This window comes from Carassius carassius, chromosome 7, assembly GCF_963082965.1.
Source record: "Carassius carassius chromosome 7, fCarCar2.1, whole genome shotgun sequence".
Lineage (NCBI taxonomy): Eukaryota > Metazoa > Chordata > Actinopteri > Cypriniformes > Cyprinidae > Carassius > Carassius carassius.
The window spans coordinates 28,430,087-28,448,681 of NC_081761.1; the positions used below are offsets into that span (position 1 = coordinate 28,430,087).

An 18,595-nucleotide genomic window follows, 5' to 3' on the forward strand; every position below is an offset into this window, starting at 1 on the left:
AGACAAATAACTAAGCAGAGTTGAAGATATCATGCTTACTTGGTTAGGAATAGATGATACAAAAATTAACTCGATACATTACATAATGGGCAAACATAAGGGTTTATGTGACATTTAGTTTTGTGTGACAAAGGGAATAGGCCTATAGTGCAGGGGTTTTAAGTGTGTGTTCTTAAGCTCGGAATGACCATAACAAGCATGAAATATACAGTATCTGAAGTGAGGTTTTCAGTTATTATTGCAAATTAATTGTTTTACATGTATATGCAATATATATAGACGGTTTCAACGGCAACAACATAAACAAACGTTACTTTGCATGCGCGCTTTTATGGACCTAACTTAACTTCCGGTAGACTTCCAAATAGTAACAACTCAATAACAACAGCCAAGTCCCTCTAGAGTAGATATTTTTTGATAAACAAACAAAATGTGTTTGCCGCGTGGATCAGGCGGACTTAATGAAAATGCAAATTCATTCTTTGCCAGCAGGAGATGTTTTAAAGCATAGACATAAAGCGCGAGAAATAGAGGTTTCCCCAGTAACAGCTGTAAACAAAGCAGAGCAGGTACGCTCGCACGCTGTTTTATCAGGCATATAACATGCAAGTCTTCCTTCAGAAATGCAGCGATATAAAAACACCTGTGTTTGTTTTGATATTTAAAAATATAAATGTAAGGAATTATTATTATTAAACGTGCAGTACATTACTCATGTTTATTCAACGAAGCCTTTTTGAAAATCGATCAGTTTTAAAATTGTGGCGAGTCTCCAAAAATAAATAAATGTATGGGAAACACATCCTGCAGCACAACCACCTGACCCCAACTTCAGTCTACTCATCACCTTGACTTTAACTGCGTTTGTAGAAGGCACCGCAGCCAGACCGATATACACAACACAGACCGGAAGTTAACTTAGGTCCAGGCGCGTGCGCCCGATGAAACCGTCTATATATATATTGTTGATAGATGGTTTACATTTCATTTGTCACATTATTAAAGAAATTTGTCTTATTCTTTGAGATAAAAAAATCATTCTGGGTTTAGCTGGATTTTCTATTTTGACATATTTTGTAGACCCTGGAACAACATTTTATATAAAAATTTAGTCTTGACCATATCCCTACACCTAAACCTAACCTTAACCATGAGTAACTGGTTATGTTCCAGGGATGTTGAATTCCCACCACTCTATGTGAAGGAAGTCAGGTTTGGTATTTTTCTTGAAAACAAAGATTTTGAATTTGTTATTAATTTCCTAGTAGGCTATGTTCTGGATTTTTTTTATTTATTCACAAGTGCAGATGGTTGAAATCTTAACCCAACTTTATTCAGTGGTGTAATGAGTTAAAATTCTAATGTACAGAACAAGAAATCCCTTAAGGTGACTTTTAATTCAAATGCCCATTTTGTTTTTTTCTTTTTTTATGTATTTTATGTACTTTTATTTTTATTTTTGTTACAGGCTCTTTTTCTGACACTTTATTTTTATTTATTTATTTTGTTCTTCTTTTGGTTATGCTCAACCAAGGCAGAATAAGATTGGATTTATTTTGGAATGTGATTATGTATCGTTTGGGTGTGAACCTGGTTGTAAAGTTCTAGGCCTGTGCTCCAGCTCAGTAAGGGACAAAGGCTACGTTCACACTGCAAGGCTTAATGCTCAATTCCGATTTTTTGAAAAAATTCGATTTTTTTTTGCAAGGTCGTTCACATTTCCAATTAAATGCGACCTTTTGTGATCTCCTGTGTGAACGTGAAATGACCCAGAAGTGACCCGCATGCGCAGAAGAGTACTCAACGCTCAACGACGTCACTCGTTGTTTGCGGAAGTAGCTAACGTTAAACATGGATGTCAACAACAGTGTAGTCAACATATTTATTTATTATTATTATTTTTTTTATTTATTTATTTTTTTTTTATTATTATTTTTTTTTTCTTCTCTGGAGGTTTGAGCTGAAGTTGAAGCTGGAGGAGCTGAACACGCATCGCTAGCTGAAGCTTGGGCTCTGATCTCTTTTTTATTTTTTTTTTTTTATTTTTTATATATATATTCTTTATGACTTCCCAATGTGATCACACCTCAATCCAGTAGATGGCGGTAATGCACAAAGATTGCAAACTGCCAATAAAATTCACTGAAGAAGAAGTGTAGTCAACAGCGGAGCTCTTTTTGCAATATTAAAGTTATTTTCCCAACGGAGCCAGCACAATTACAATCTTCTCATTTTAAGAAGAAAATTAAAAAGAAGGAGGAGAGCAAGGTTTTTGGCCATAGTGTTTTGTGGAGCAGTGTTAGCAACGTCGGTACAGAAAAACGTGTGGGTGCGGAGTCGCAGCCAGGAGTGGTGGGATACTCATAGACATGTATAGAAAGGCTAGATAGCTTACCGGCGCTGAGAGCCAATGGGACCCGACGACGTCACACGGCGGCCATCTTAGGACAGGACCGTTCGTCCAGTTATAACATTAAAGTCTATTGTGCATGTAGTGCTGAAATAACTATATTTTGCTCAATTTTCAACCGATTTTCAAACGGCTTGGTGTGTCATAAACTTCAGGGATGCGGCTATCTAACTGCATACTTGTGAAAAATTATAGCCACGGAGTTTATTAAGAAAATAGTATATTAAGTAGACTAGACAGGTAAAGTACTAGATATACCCATACACACACACAGTAATGATGTCAATATTTATAAGGTACATGAAACATGAAATAGTGCAATTTAGTTTATTACTAATATTTACATTATTAAATACATGTGTAAATTTATGTATAATATAAATCTGTCTCAAGTTGCCATTCTGTAAAATAAAGAGAAAAGAGATGGGTCTTTGTTTTTTGTTTTTTTACTTAGGTCCAAAGGCACACAATTAGAAAAAACTTACAAAAAAAATATACAAAATATACAAAAAAAAAAAAAACATTAAGACACAATTGGACACAAAACTCTTTCCATCAATACAATATAATCAATACAGCTCCCTCCCTCTCCTCCTCTCATTTTCCACAAGCGTAATCAGAAGTTCTGTAAACAAAAAACCAACAAAGTAATCCAAATGTAAAGATGTTTTTAAGAAACCAAACCACTTGGAAATCATGTGTAACTCAAAGCTATGTTGAAACGAAAGACTAACCCTGCCTCTCCCACCAATTTACAATTGCTTGGTGACTCACTTACGACCTCTTCACTGCTAGCCAGCAAATAAATACAACCACATCCACAAAATGACATTTAGACAAAAGATTAGGTTGTCAAGAAACGTTGTTGGTCTCAGGAAACCTGTTAATAATTGAAAATGTCGACTGTGGTATCACTTTAGAGTAGAGGGCAGCCATGAAACACACAGCTATGCTGCAATGTTAAGGGTTTCTCAAAACGTGAAGCTACAATTTAAACATCGGCATCAGCACAAATCATAGCCACGTTAATAAGGTTTGTAATAAACCAAACCGTTTGTAAATCCGTCAAGAATTCAGCAAGTTACGAGCATTTTAGTTGGCGTATGTCACTCACCTTCCGTCCACAGCAGCAGGGAGCAGCAGCGCAGTCTCCTGACCTAAGATGGCCGCCAAGTGACGACACAGCTGACTCCGCCTTGAGCCATCTAGCCTTTCTATACATGTCTATGGGGATACTGATGTGAGTGGCTTCACTAATACAGAATTCATCAGTTTATCTTCTCGTTCCCGCCTACTTCAACGCAGAATTATGACGTTTGTAGCGTATCAATGACGTACGGGTCGGATAAATGTGGCCTGGCCGTTCAGACGGAGGTCGCATTTCAAAAGATCGGATACGTATCGGATTCAGGACCACATATCCAAGTGGCCTGGGTCGCATTTGAAAAGATCGGATCTGTGTCGTTCAGACTGTCATGAAAAGATCAGCTACAGGTCGCATAGGGGCAAAAAAATCGGAATTGGGTCGTTTCAGCCTGCAGTGTGAACGTAGCCATAGTATATGCAAAATGTCATGAGTGTGCATTGGACGGTATATCCAGTGTTAGTAGATCGATTATTGTATTAAGTGCAGTGTGTAGGCTACTTATAGTCCAGTATTGAACTGTGTTAGAGTTAAAGTGCAGTGTGTGGGATATAGTATAGTGGGAGGACGCTGGAGAGTGTATTAGTTCTGACTGTTCATTAGTAATGCAGCCCGTCAGGATTCTTTCTATAGTGCAGGTGAAGGATGTTTTGAGATGCTGCGGCTCATTCCAAACCTCCTCAGCCGTCTCAGGAAGAAGAGGCGGTGATGTGCCTTCTTCAGCACTGCATCAGTGTGTGTGTAGACCATGTGAAGTCCTCATTGATGTGAACGCAGAGGAACTTGGTGATGAGTGTGTGTTCTCTGCTCTTACTCCTGAAATCCACCACCAGCTCCTTGGTCTTGTCGATGCTGAGTGTTTCCTGACCTCATTAGTCAGGGAGCTCACCTCCTCTCTGTAGGTCGTCTCATCTTTGTTTTGAGGAAAACTCACTTGTAGCTCGTTTTCATCACTACAAATGAAAAGAGGCATTAATTGTGTAGTAAAAACGTTTTGCTCATGATTTATTGATCCAGAAAATTTGAATCTGTGAATATCTTGCTAGCTACATCTGCTCTGTGCCGCCTTCTTCAATGGATCCGCTACAATTTGCATATTGTAGCAAGCGTTCCCAAGATGATGTTATTTCTTTCACTGCTCTCTCCAATCTGGAAAATTAAACCACCCATGTGAGAACACTGTTTGTGGACTACAGCTCAGCATTTAATACCATAGTGCCTGTTGCAAATACCACACTTTATACCACACTTGTTGCAAAGCTCCAGACTCTGGGACTAAATAGATCTCTCGCAGCTGGATCCTGGACTTCCTGACAGGCAGAAGTCAGGTGGTCAGAATGGGCAACAATATTGTGTCCTCAGCCCACTCCTGTACTCGTGCACACATGACTTTGCAGCCACACCTCTCTAATGTCATCGTCAAAATCACTGACGACCCAACAGTGTCCAATAACAATGAAGTTAATGACTATTTTTATTAATAAATAATCATAAAAAATTCTGCCCAAGCAATTATTTTCAAAATAGGTGTTGTAGCATAACCGGCAGGAGAGCAGTGATGTGCAGTGTGTTACAGTGAAGTTATTAACTATTTTGTACAATAACAATGTTAATAATTATTTTTCATTTTAAATAAGCATAAAACTATGCAAAAGCAATTGTTTTCAAAAATAACTGTTGTAGTATAACCAGCAGGAAAGACGTGATGTGTGAACTGAATTTGGTGATACTACAGTGTGTTACTGTGATGTTATTGAGTATTTTATTAGTAAACTTTTTCGTGTTTCACAGGTTGCAGACAGTCCCTTCAGACTTGTCTCTCAGATGCCAGCGAATTGAGATCAATGCATTTTGTACAGAGCGGAGGAAAGCTTGTTTTGAGGAAATTACATTACTACGAATGAAAAGAAGCATCAATTGTGTAGTAAAAACTTTTTGCCTGTGAGTCATTGATCCGGAAAAGTTGAATCTGTGAATACCTTACCAACTTTAGCAGACTAATTACTTTGGTTCTGGCACTGGACCTCTAGGGTAGATTTAACAATCATTCATATTTATTTATTAAATAGACACATAATAATCACATAATTGACTTTGGCTTTACAATAAAAATAAATGATTTTATATTATCATATTTTACATAATACATATAGTGACTATCTTTTAAAGTGGACACCCAGCTCAGTGAATTACAGTGTGTTGACAATTTGAATGTAACCATGTCATGTCAACAAATGAAAAAGTCTGACATTTATTTATTGTGCAATTTTAACCCAAATACCATACTTGTACATATTCCTCAATAATTGAAAGACAATTTAATTACTTTGAACAGAACTGAAAATCACTTACAACTGTTAACCTAGAGAAGAATCTGTCAACCTTGTTTTTGTCTGCGATTTCATCAAGGGTCATCTGTTTTTGTGCCATCTATTTCTAGAAGAAAGTAAAATAAAATTTGCCTTTAGCCCCATTGTACCCTATTCTAATATGTCTACATTTAAGTTATATTAAAGTGCATTTAACATAAGAACTTGTTTTCTATTTCTTTTTAGGACTTTAATTTAGGTTTGGACACAAGAAAGCCAACCACAACATCGATTGAAACATCTGCAAAATGACGTATAAAACAACTTTCATGCTAATACTCATGTCAGAATTGGCATTCACTGTACTGACATTGTCAACTAGTCGCCCTGTGGCAGTTATTCTTGGGGAACGTGCCATTCTCCCTTGTAAAAACACATGTACTGGACCTTTAACCTGGACATTTACTGGTGGTAGGAAGAGACTGGAGGTTTTGAAATGTGACAGAGACAGTTGTACCGAAGGAGGTGGCTTTAAGACCAGATTGAGCCTTTCCCCTGAAAAGACCAAGAATGGAGATCTGTCGCTTACATTAAATCATGCTTTGTACAACGACAAGGGATGGTACGAGGCCAGATGCGGTTCAACAGTTCTCTGCAATTCATTTTTAGAAGTTCTGTGTAAGTTCTGTTTCTTATTTCATTAGTTTAGGAACACAAGGCATTTAATGTTTAATTTAATGAATATATAGTAGTGCATAGTCATCTATTTTACTATTAGCAGATATATGAGCTGCTAGTCATGTTTAATTGTTATCTAATCATTTATCTATTGCTTTCTACTATTTAGTTCCTGTAACAGTAAATGTGTCAGTTGGGGAAGACGTGACACTACCTTGCTATGCTCATACTGACAAAGAGGTTGCTGACGATGCTATAAACATCCTGTGGAAAAAGGGCGACCAAATAGCTGTGCAAGTTCAAAATGGAATTATGAACTATGCCTCAGGTTATGCAGAGAGGGCATCTGTTTCAGTAAGTGGTTATAAAGATGGAGACCTTTCCTTTTCAATACGCAGAGCCACCACATTAGACAAAGGACTATACCAGTGTTATCACAGCACAGAAGAGGAAAATGGATACCCAGGAGCTGTTGTTCTCAACATTGAAGGTATTAAAATGTTTATTTGCATTTACAATGTTCACATTGTTTACAGTGTTTCTTTCTGCCACAAAAGGGAAAGCGTCTGTTAATTGAAACATTTCCATTGTTTATCCTCAGCTTATCAGAGCTTTCAAGAAAAAACGTCTGGTGATTTTCTTACCCTGGATTTGTTCGTCTCAGACCCTGTGACAATAAGTTTCACCAGTGTTAATACAACAGAGATCCTGCTCTGCAGTGTAGAAAGAAGCATCGCTACATGTAGTCCTGACTACACTCACAGAGTGTCTGTCGTGGATACCTCCCTTGTGCTGCATGAATTAACCGGATCTGATACCGGAATATTTACAGTGAAAGACAAGATGGATGTAATGGTTGCCATTTACAACGTTGCTGTGAAGAGTATGTTTTAAATTGTGTACGTTTTACATACTGTTCACTAGAAGGTGCATTATGTGTTAAAATGATTGACAGGCTTAATGATTGATCTGTATTTCTTTCTATGTCTTCTACAGGTCTGGAGACTTGTGAGGTTGGGAGAACTTACAGTATTATTCTGATACTAATAACTGGTTTCATTCTCATTTGTGCTGGTCTGTACATTGGGATTAAAATCAGAGAAAAAAAGAACATCGAAGGTCATGTTTAAACTTTCCTGAAATAAGGCTTTATCAATTCAAGATCAAGGAAAAGGGACCAGATGTCCTGTTCCAGTGACATACTGTTGTACTTCAAACTAACGATGCACGATCATGGTTTTTCATGGCCGATTCCGATACCGATTTTTTTACAAGCAAACTGGCCGATTCCGATTTTTTAAAAATCTTTAAGCAACAAACAAGAAAGAAGGAAAGTGTGCATAAACAAGATGTTTATTTGGAATTTAACAGGCCAAATTTGGTTATTGAAAACAAAAACTGTAACCATCTGAAATTAATGGCAGTAACTGCACAGTAGTAGCCTACATTAAATACAAACATAGATGGGACAGACATCAGCATTTAGCTTTTGTTTTTGAATTGGGTTGAAACTACCTATACCGTAACTGGCCTCAAAGAAAACATTAACTGTAACCATGTGAAATTAAAGGCAACAACTGCATACAGGTCCTTCTCAAAAAATTAGCATATTGTGAAAAAGTTCATTATTTTCCATAATGTAATGATAAAAATTAAACTTTCATATATTTTAGATTCATTTCACACCAACTGAAATATTTCAGTGAACCTTCTGCTGAGGTGTTATGGAGGCCCAGGATGCTTCGATAGCGGCCTTAAGCTCATCCAGAGTGTTGGGTCTTGCGTCTCAACTTTCTCTTCACAATATCCCACAGATTCTCTATGGGGTTCAGGTCAGGAGAGTTGGCAGGCCAATTGAGCACAGTAATATCATGGTCAGTAAACCATTTACCAGTGGTTTTGGCACTGTGAGCAGGTGCCAGGTCGTGCTGAAAAACGAAATCTTCATCTCCATAAAGTCTTTCAGCAGATGGAAGCATGAAGTGCTCCAAAATCTCCTGATAGCTAGCTGCATTGACCCTGCCCTTGATAAAACACAGTGGACCAACACCAGCAGCTGACATGGCACCCCAAACCATCACTGACTGTGGGTACTTGACACTGGACTTCAGGCATTTTGGCATTTCCTTCTCCCCAGTCTTCCTCCAGACTCTGGCACCTTGATTTCCGAATGACATGCAAAATTTGCTTTCATCTGAAAAAAGTACTTTGGACCACTGAGCAACAGTCCAGTGCTGCTTCTCTGTAGCCCAAAGGGGCTTGACCTGGGGAATGGGGCACCTTTAGCCCATTTCCTGCACACGCCTGTGCACGGTGGCTCTGGATGTTTCTACTCCAGACTCAGTCCACTGCTTCCGCAGGTCCCCCAAGGTCTAGAATCGGTCCTTCTCCACAATCTTCCTCAGGGTCCGGTCACCTCTTCTCATTGTGCAGCATTTTTTGCCACACTTTTTCCTTCCCACAGACTTCCCACTGAGGTGCCTTGATACAGCACTCTGGGAACAGCCTATTCGTCAGGTCGGCAGTCTTACCCATGATTGCGGTTTTGAGTAATGAACCAGGCTGGGAGTTTTTAAAAGCCTCAGGAATCTTTTGCAGGTGTTTAGAGTTAATTAGTTGATTCAGATTATTAGGTTAATAGCTCGTTTAGAGAACCTTTTCATGATATGCTAATTTTTTGAGATAGGAATTTTGGGTTTTCATGAGCTGTATGCCAAAATCATCAGTATTAAAACAACAAAAGACCTGAAATATTTCAGTTGGTGTGCAATGAATCTAAAATATATGTGTTACGGATCACACGGAACACAGAGGAGTAACAGATGTAGATGTTTATTACGAGACACAAGCAGAGGAGCAGGTAGTGAGGAGTGAATGGGAGTTGGGATCCGTGCAGGTAGGCTGTGACTTCTGGAGGGATAGGTGAACCACACACACGCACTTCGGGGAATAGGATCCTTCGGAGAATATCCTTAGAGAGAGAGTAGAAGAGGAGTTAGTTTCCATTATGGAAAATAATGAACTTTATCACAATATGCTAATTTTTTGAGAAGGACCTGTATTTCTACAATCCAAACAACACAATCAACACACATTCAATAAGATGTTTCTTAATCAGCATTCAGTATTTAAGTTTTTAAATTTGGTTTTAAATAAAAAAAAGGTCTTTACCAGTGAGACTAAATAAAAGTATGCTATATAAATACATTATTCCAAAATGTTGCAATCAAATAATATTAGTGCGAATAAAACAAAGATGCAAAGTGTTTCATTCATCCAAAAAAAAAAAAAGAAATTGGGTAATGATTCACATCTATATTTTTTTAACTTGATCCAGTGAAAAATAAATAACTATTGTCTCGTTAAAAAAATATAGATGTGAATCATTACCCTAAAATGTTTTAATTGGATGAATGAAACACTTTTTTTCAGTGTGCTACAGCAGGTGATTTTTAAATCAAATTAAGTCAATATAATTTTAAGTTAAAATAAAAAAAAAATCATCCTATACAGAACTGACGTTTACTTCTGTCTATTCAAACGTGTATGCAATGTCTACTCTACAAAAAATAAGAAAAAAAAAAACATTTAAGTTTTGTCACAGTTTAGTCTGTTTCGTTTCTCATTCAACACGCGAGAAGTTGAGCCAAACATTCTTCACTGTCTCCGCTTGTGCAGGGCGCGGACATATACAGTATGCTCGCGCAACTTCAGTGATTGGAAAAGGGACTCTTATTTGTGCGTCAGTACACTGACTGCTGTTCGCTTCCTGCTATCTGTGCCTCAGACATGTATCTTTGCACTTCCAGTACTGAACGGCTGCCTGTGTCCTACGCACAGATTTCGAAATACTTCCACACAAATGACATAGCGAATATTTACAATGTAGTCTAATTTCAGTTTGTTAGCACAGAATGTTACTAATTTTATATATAATTACATACAAATATACACTACCACTCAAAAGTTGCAGTCATTTCTTCTGCTCACCGAGCCTGCCTTTATTTGATCCAAAGTACAGCAAGAGCAGTAATATTGTGAAATATTTTTACTATTTAAAATAATGGCTTTTGATTGGAATATATTTTATATATAGGGTGCTTTAAATTGATGAAATGATGATAAAGACGTGTAACATTACAAAAGATTTCAGTTTTTTTATGTAACTTTACAGTCGATATTGATGTCCTTTAGCAGAGCATTGAATGTTGATGATAATTGGATGCTACTGATAGCCTCAATGAGGTTTATAAAGTATATGGATTCTATTAAATTTATTGATAGTAAAAAGAAATTGAATATACAATTGTACTTGCCAAAAGTGATCTCCCATATGCTGTCTTTGGATTATTGAAATGTAGATGTTTTTTCTGTATATTCAAGTGTAAAAATGTATATTTGAATATTTCTCCATGTTAATTTTAACTTTTTTATTTGTATTTTGGATGTCTTGTTTTAATTGCATATGTTTCTGTTTTGTTGTACTTTCTAAAAAAACAAAAATAAAAAAAGACAATTTTATAGAGAAATCAGTATTGATATCATTGATTCTGGCCTTCGGCCGTAAAAAAAGAAAAGAAAAAAAAGTAATTAAACAAATACACTTTGTCTAATCAGCATCTTGATATGCCACACCTGTGAGGATGGATTATCTCTGCAAAGGAGAAGTGCTCAATAACACTGATTTTAGACAGAGTTGTGACCAGACAATGTTAATTTGGTGCCCGTTGTGAGAATTTTGTGGTGCACTCTAAAAAATGGTTCTAAATGGAATTAAAATTGGTTAACTGGCTTAGGGGAACCACTTTAAGTACTATATAGCACATATCTTTAAAGGTGCTATGTAGAACCATATAGGAATCTCATTCTCTATATTAGATTGTAGATGTCTCTATACTCACCCCTTTTCTGAGGTCAAAGTCTTGTCCGGAGGCCCTGGAATATTTCCTTATGGGGGAAAAAAGATTTGAGAACCACTTTATCTTAAGGAAATATACTGTATTTAAATTTAATGTAATATTATAAACCCTTTCACTGATTAAACTAATCAGACACTAAGGGTGAGTTAGAGAACCTTTAAAGAACTATATAAAACTATATACTGTGTAGACCAAACCCGCTTTTGTGGTGCTCTTGTAAGCAAAATATTACATTTCCACTGTATACTGTAAACTTGGCTTTATGTGTGATTATTTTGTATTTTTTGTAATCTCTTTTTTTTTTTTTACCAAAATATGTTGCAATGGGACATCTGATTCTTTACTTGGGCACATGTTGAAGCACTACAATACTGTGGTTTTCAATCATATGGGTTTGGGAGATATGCTACAGTTTATATTATCAATTTAATTATCTATGTGTATTGTTTATGATTTGTTGTTAATACACTTCTATACTGCTTTTTTCTATTTCTATTATCAAGTATTTATATTTTATGTAATGTTATGGCTGCTTGTCATAACGAATACCGTAGTTTGATAGAAACAATATAGTTCTAAACTAAAGTTTCACATAACTTTTACTTGCCCTCAGAAACTTCAAAACTATGTCTGAATTTTTGCCATTATTAGAATGATGAATTGAGTCCCAAATCAGACTTTATTGACTTACACTTGTTAAAAAGTGTCAGCTTTTACAAATGTACAGTTGGTAAAAATGTATATCTGCAATTCAGTGCAATATCACTGCTTTACTGTAGAATGTCCGTTTTCAATGTACTAAAATGTGAAATATTAATAACTTATTGTGGAATGCAACAATCCTGCAGTGTTTAAAAAAATGATGTTACTGAATCCAAATGACAGCTACACTGTTATATATAGGTAAAATACAGTTTGGTGAGTGTGCTCCCCATCTTCAAGTGAATCAGTTTACATGATGAAGTTTGTATTAACTTAAATACTGAAACCACAAACTGATGACATGCTATTTTCAATATCTTTCTTGTTTTCTGAGAACTTTAGTTTACAAAACCAGGAATGTATATTGTACATAAAGTGTCCTGCTGTGCTGCTAATCAGAGATTCATGATTTTCCCCCCGACGTGGTTTGACATGCAATCTCCAAAACCATTGCTATTTTTAACTACTATTTAAAAATGTTTCCCAATGTTGTCCAAAGTCTTTATGAATACACTTGACTCATTTTCAAAACAAAAATTCGTGTAGTTTGTGGCTTTCACACCTAAATCTCTTGTATGTGCATGAGTAAACCTATTTCCTTTGGCCAAACAACTTCCTGCTGCAAATGAGAACATTGTCATGCCTCTGATCTCAGAACAGACTTTGGTATCTGAATTGTCACCTTCAGTGACAAGAAAATCTGATCCCAGTACAGCACCCAGCAGTAAACCTCAGAGAAAGAACAAAGAGCAGTCTCATTTCACCTGAATCGCAAGTGAGAACATAACTTGCAAAATACTTCATTTCTCAATTCCATATCTCTTTTCTTCTTCTTCTTTTTTTTATTCTTAAATGATCTTTATTGGCTAAACATATTTTAGTGGGGAATTACTTGAACTTTATTTCATAGGTTACCAATAACGGCACAGATGGAAATTTTAAATACCCACGCACACTGAGAGCGAGCAGAAAGCGGGTTTTACTTCCTTTATTGGAAATCTAGCAGTTCTTCAGAAATCAAGCAAACACTGAATTATGACTACACTTTCACAATGGTGTTACCATGTTTAATCGCACTAACAGGTAAAGTGATTTTTGTTGTTGTTGTACTTTGAAAGCTAAAAAAAGTGCAATCATGGCACCAAATGATTACTTTTATATATCTGTTATATATATATATATATATATATATATATATATATATATATATATATATAGTGCAGTTCTAAACAAGCTGGATAAAATCCCTGTGCTTGCTTTCTGTCAGTTCTCATTGTTTCACCCCTGAAGCGTTTGGAAGCAGTAGAGTTAAAAGAAGTCAGACTTGGAGAGACAGTGGCACTGATGTGCAACCTGTCTGTTTACTCTGAGACCCACTGGCTGAGGATGAGTGAGGGGCGGCTGATGGCTCTGATGGTCACAAGTCTGAAACACACTGGAAAACTGTCTGTTGTCTGGAATTACAATGAAACTCATTTTGAAGGCTTTATGGAGAAGCAGATGACTGGACTGAAAATTCTCCACGTCTCCACCAGCGATCTCGCCACATACTATTGTTCAACGTCATATCAAAAACGCTTGGATTTTGATAAAGGAGTGCAACTATATAGTAAGTGGGACATTTCATTTCTTATGAAATGAAATATGGGAACATTGTTTCTATTGGATTCTTTTTGCTTATATATATATATATATATATATATATATATATATATATATAATATTTTTTTTTTTAGCAAATCAACAAAGTAAACAAAAACCATCTGATCATATGCAAGGTAAGAGTCAAAAGCTTTTTTTGGGGGGGGGGGGGGGGGGGATTTACAAAGCCACATTTGAAGGCCTACTTCTACGTATCTCTGTTTGTATACAGTAAATCTAGCATAAAAGCATTTAAAAAAATGTTTCCTGGCCCTCCAATTTGATTGTTATTTATTACTTTGTTATATCAACAGATTTGTCAGGAGGAGTGAAACAAACAGATTTATCAGGAGGTTTTAGCGGAGCCTCTCTACATTACCAAGTTTTTGCAGCAGTTTTGTGTTTTGGTCTACTGGTAATGTTACTAGCGGTTTCTGTGGTGCATATTAAGACAAAAAACTAAACAAAACCCCATCTACAACCATAAAAGTATGTCAGTGCCTTGGGTATTAACTTTTTTTGTTATTATTTATTTTCATAAAACTAACATTGCCCTGTCATATTGTGGTAGGACAGATTGTCATATAGAGGATTCGAGGACTTTTAAATATATTTATTATTAGTTCTTTTTTTTTCTTCTTCTTTTTTTGCATTCATTAAGCTACTTAATAAATAAGGAGAAGTGAAGATCATTTTGTGGGGAGTCAATCAGTCAAATCAGTTTTTTAGCTTTTGCTTCTTTAAAATATTGAATGTAGGTTAGTAATAACACCTGAAGACCTCTTGATGGTCAGGATGGCCTCAATTTTTAATAAAGCTAAAAATAAACATGCAATATATTTGGTCTCTGTGTATTTCTTATAAAAGTCATTTAATTCAATAATGCGTGTAAGGCCCATATTCGTTAAAATCAACCTATGTTACTAAGTTCCCATCACTGTTCATCTCAATAATAAAAAAACACAAGGTGGCCACCTAGCGGCCCTCTCACCCTGCCTCACACAATATAAAGATGGCGGTGTTAACTTCTTTGACTTCCGGACTCTATTACAACTTCTGATCGATTAATAGGTCTATTATTACTTATCACCTTCGATGGAAGTTGCTCTTTGAAGCTGATCGGAGTTTTAAGTCGATGTACTTGGCTACAGATTCTTTTGCGAGTTAAACGACGCGCGTTGACAGCTTGTCAACAGAATTCCCAGGAGTAACTGCTTTCGGAAAATTCCTATAGAGTCTGTAAACCTCGAAGCAAGACCAGAACAGGTGTGTAAAGCCTCTTATTTATAGACGTGGTGTGTTTTCAACATCTTATATATCATCTGAATATATCTGATGTAAATCAGGTATTAGAAAATCAAATATTTGAGAAAAAAAATCATATAATAAAATGAGAATAGAAGTTGGATGGATTATAACAAATCATTTATTACATAATTAAATTAACTTCCAATAATAATAACAATAACACATTTTGAAAAGTTTAAAGTTGCATTATTTATTAATTATAAGGTTAATTAATTTTTTTTTTTTTGTAGTAAAATAAATTACATTCTTTTTTTCCTTATTTTGTTCTTTTTTCACTCTTTCATAAATGCTCCAATTCTAGAGACTGCAGACCAGCTATGATACTATCTGACCATCCGCCAACCTGGAATTTATCAGGAGTCCACAGTTATCGTCTTTTATTACTCTTTGGTAAGATGCCAACCTTTTTTTCCCCTGGTGTATTAAGTATTAATATTTTGTAACTACACTTTTTGACATCTTTCAATAAGCAGTCTGATCTGTCCTCACAACCACATTTCACTGCTCATCTTCTGCTCATCTACGCTCCTATTTATATATATATATATATATATATATATACAATATATACTTACTTCGCTCCTATATATATATATATATATATATATATATATATATATATATAAATACTTTTTTTAATCTTCTCTTCCCTGCTAGCTTCCTGTCTTGGTGGAATGTCAGTCCCTGATGCCGTGAAAGTGAGGGATACTGCAATTATCCCTTGCCTCAAGACATGTAATGGGGATATTTTATGGGCATTAACAACTAAAAATGAAAAGTTGGATGTCCTACGATGTGTCCAAGGGAAATGCACAGAAGGATTCAGTTTTAAGAACAGAATACACCTCTCCCATGAAAAGTCTGGAAACCCCTCTCTAATAATGTCTCCTGTTCTGTACAATGATGAAGGCTGGTACGAAGCCAGGTGTGGTTTAGAATTTCTTTGTAAATTTCACTTGGAAGTTTTCGGTATGTTCTTACTTCAGGTATTAGATCAAAACTGTAGTTAACTCACCACTGTTAGATGTGATCTTATTCTTTGTTTTATGTCTTTTCAATGTTTAGTACCCACTACTGTGAATGTCTCAGTCAGAGGCAACGTCACACTACCCTGCTACGCACGCACAGAGAAAAATATCGCAGATGATGCTGTGAACATCCTGTGGAAAAAAGATGACCAAACTGTATTGCAGGTTCAAAAAGGACTTATAAACTATGGCTCTGGTTTTAGAGGCAGGGCATCAGTTGCACTACATCACTATAAGGATGGAGACCTTTCCCTTAACATGCTCAGGGTCACCACAGCAGATAAGGGATTGTACCGGTGCTATCACAACACAGATGATGAACATGGCTATCCTGCTGCTGTCACTCTCAGCGTTACAGGTAATGTCTTTTATATTGTTTATTTTTTCTCCAGAAAAAATAAATAAAAAGTTTACTAAAATGTGCAATTCTTTCTTCAGCTCATCAAAAGCTCTGTGTAAAAAAGTTTGGTGATAATCTCACCCTGGACCTGTTCGGCTCTGACTCTGTGACTGTAACGTTCACCGGTTCTGGTGCAAAGGAGACCCAGGTTTGCAGTGTGACAGGAAACAACACTACATGTTTCTTCGACTATAATAACAGAGTATCTGTCATGAAATACTCCCTCGTGCTGAGAGGATTAACTCTCTCTGATGGAGGGACATTTACTGTGAAAGACAACATGGGTGAAGTCATTAGTATCAACACTGTCACTGTCGAGGGTAAGTTTGAAATCAAACTAATTCACGTTTATAATGTTTCAAATATCAGAGTGTCTGTTTTTACAAAGTGCAAGTAGCCCATTTTGATGGCCAAGGCTATTTCTACTATTTCTACTTAATCCCACTCACTGGTTGACAAAATTGACAAAATTAGGAATAGAAAACGTATGGTCACAAGAACAGGGGTGTGTGGTGAGTAATGACCAGTGGGTAACACTTTAGAATAAGGTGCATGAACTAACAATGAATAACTGCGTTTTCATTAACTAACATTAAGAAAGTTCAATAAATACAGTAATAATTGTATTGTTCATTGTTTGTTTATGTTAATGAATACATTAACTAACATTAACCAATGGAACCTTATTCTAAAGTGTTACCTGACCTGTGATAGACCCACTGATCTATATATGAAAAATTCAGAATTTAATTTTATTTATATTATAGATATATAAATATCTAACAGATATTTTATAGGCCTATTATTGAAGTTTGATGTGGTGTCCTCAAATTTTTATGACAGGCAGGCATATCGACCTTGACACGTACAGCTCATATTGTTAAGCCCAAAATATACAGTACTGTCCAAAAGTCTTAGGACACTAGTATTTTCACCAATAAAAAATGGGTTTAAGTCAGTTATTTCTATCCTTTACTGTAGAGTGTCAGTAGAAAATATCAGTTTACATTTCCAAACATTATTTTTCCATTAAATGTAATAATTCAGTGAGATTTTTGTTTTCACGAGGAGTCTGACAGCAGCCAGTGCTCCACACAGAGACATGATCTCGACATCTTCTACCCGTTTATGATTTTAATAAATATAATATTTACACTGAATATTATTATTGCATTAGTTTTTCAGGTTGTTTTAGCTTTTGGTTAACTGTGCTCCTTTTGTGTCATTCAAAGGTGTGGCCCGGAACCGTTTCTTTGTGGCTCTGTTAGCATTGCCTGTTTTTCTCATCCTTTTCATTGGTCTATTCCTTTGGCGTAAATATCATAGAACGTCACAAGTGCCAGAAAATCACTTTTATTATAATGCCAGAGAGTCTACAGTGGTTATAGAGTCTGCATACATTGGAGTGCCACAACAAGAAACCAACCCAAATATCTCAGGGGATGTTGAAGATTATCCAGGCCTAGCAGTAGAGGAGACCATGCCTGTGATACCAACCACTGAGAAGCAGGACAGCACTGATGAAAACATGTAACATCTCAATCAGAACAAAAATGCCCAAACCAATTAAAATTTCAATTAGGTTGCTTTCTCAGAATTCTCATCAGCACACATTTAATTTTGGGCATGGGAATGGAGATTTTTACTACTTAATATAAGCATTATACTTGTATGTGCTTGTCATCTCCTAACTAGACCCCCCCCCCCCCCCCCAAAAGATAAATATTAAGTCTGCTTTTTAAAACAAAGAAAATGCGAAAGTTTAGTATGCAAAAACAGTGGGAAACTGTATATTCATGCAGTGTGTGCATGTTAAAAGGTAAAACCTGATTAAGTCAGAATGATTTAATTCTGATTGAAACGAGAGCTGATGAACTGCTTACGTTTTCTTCTTCTGCTCTTCTATATACTAATTAGATAAGATTCGATTAGATTAGATTACAGTAGATTCAACTATTGTCATTGCACATGTAAGGTACAAGGCAACGAAATGCTGTAATACTAATAGCTAATGTTTAAGGGTGCTCTTGAGTAGTTCATTTGTGCCAGTGAACAA

At 36.1% G+C, this 18,595-nt stretch overlaps 2 protein-coding genes and 1 long non-coding RNA gene across 5 annotated transcripts; all 3 read left to right on the forward strand.

Moving 5' to 3' along the window:
- Positions 1 to 5,938: 5,938 nt before the first annotated feature.
- LOC132143138 (uncharacterized) lies at positions 5,939 to 7,786 on the forward strand. 3 transcript variants are annotated; one of them, XM_059553285.1, is made up of 4 exons: positions 5,939 to 6,541; positions 6,940 to 7,031; positions 7,143 to 7,424; positions 7,538 to 7,786. In XM_059553285.1, the coding sequence occupies exons 1-4, from the start codon at positions 6,483 to 6,485 to the stop codon at positions 7,669 to 7,671; spliced, it is 567 nt and encodes a 188-aa protein (XP_059409268.1). In that variant the 5' UTR covers positions 5,939 to 6,482; the 3' UTR covers positions 7,672 to 7,786. The 3 variants fall into 3 exon arrangements, with proteins under 3 accessions (XP_059409268.1, XP_059409266.1, XP_059409267.1); XM_059553283.1 differs by having other exon boundaries at positions 5,954 to 6,541; positions 6,711 to 7,031; XM_059553284.1 differs by having other exon boundaries at positions 5,957 to 6,541; positions 6,711 to 7,031; positions 7,143 to 7,440.
- A 4,959-nt stretch (positions 7,787 to 12,745) lies between these two features.
- LOC132143139 (uncharacterized) lies at positions 12,746 to 14,381 on the forward strand. Its single transcript, XR_009434199.1, has 4 exons — positions 12,746 to 13,245; positions 13,430 to 13,771; positions 13,899 to 13,940; positions 14,118 to 14,381. It is a non-coding gene; the product is annotated as an uncharacterized LOC132143139 (long non-coding RNA).
- A 450-nt stretch (positions 14,382 to 14,831) lies between these two features.
- si:dkey-22i16.9 (uncharacterized) lies at positions 14,832 to 18,248 on the forward strand. Its single transcript, XM_059554460.1, has 7 exons — positions 14,832 to 14,874; positions 14,955 to 15,069; positions 15,407 to 15,501; positions 15,769 to 16,080; positions 16,177 to 16,497; positions 16,578 to 16,859; positions 17,772 to 18,248. Exons 3-7 carry the CDS (start codon positions 15,429 to 15,431, stop codon positions 18,071 to 18,073), a joined length of 1,290 nt encoding a protein of 429 aa, XP_059410443.1. The 5' UTR covers positions 14,832 to 14,874; positions 14,955 to 15,069; positions 15,407 to 15,428; the 3' UTR covers positions 18,074 to 18,248.
- Positions 18,249 to 18,595: the final 347 nt, after the last annotated feature.

Excerpts from the sequence above, each read along its gene's own strand:
- si:dkey-22i16.9 (XM_059554460.1), top strand. The coding sequence starts at position 15,429 with ATGATACTATCTGACCATCCGCCAACCTGGAATTTATCAGGAGTCCAC. Across the intron at positions 15,502-15,768 it reads TCGTCTTTTATTACTCTTTG|CTTCCTGTCTTGGTGGAATG; the intron begins GTAAGATGCCAA and ends CTTCCCTGCTAG. Across the intron at positions 16,860-17,771 it reads CAACACTGTCACTGTCGAGG|GTGTGGCCCGGAACCGTTTC; the intron begins GTAAGTTTGAAA and ends TGTCATTCAAAG.
- LOC132143138 (XM_059553283.1), top strand. The coding sequence starts at position 6,172 with ATGACGTATAAAACAACTTTCATGCTAATACTCATGTCAGAATTGGCA. Across the intron at positions 7,032-7,142 it reads TGTTGTTCTCAACATTGAAG|CTTATCAGAGCTTTCAAGAA; the intron begins GTATTAAAATGT and ends GTTTATCCTCAG. Across the intron at positions 7,425-7,537 it reads TTACAACGTTGCTGTGAAGA|GTCTGGAGACTTGTGAGGTT; the intron begins GTATGTTTTAAA and ends TGTCTTCTACAG.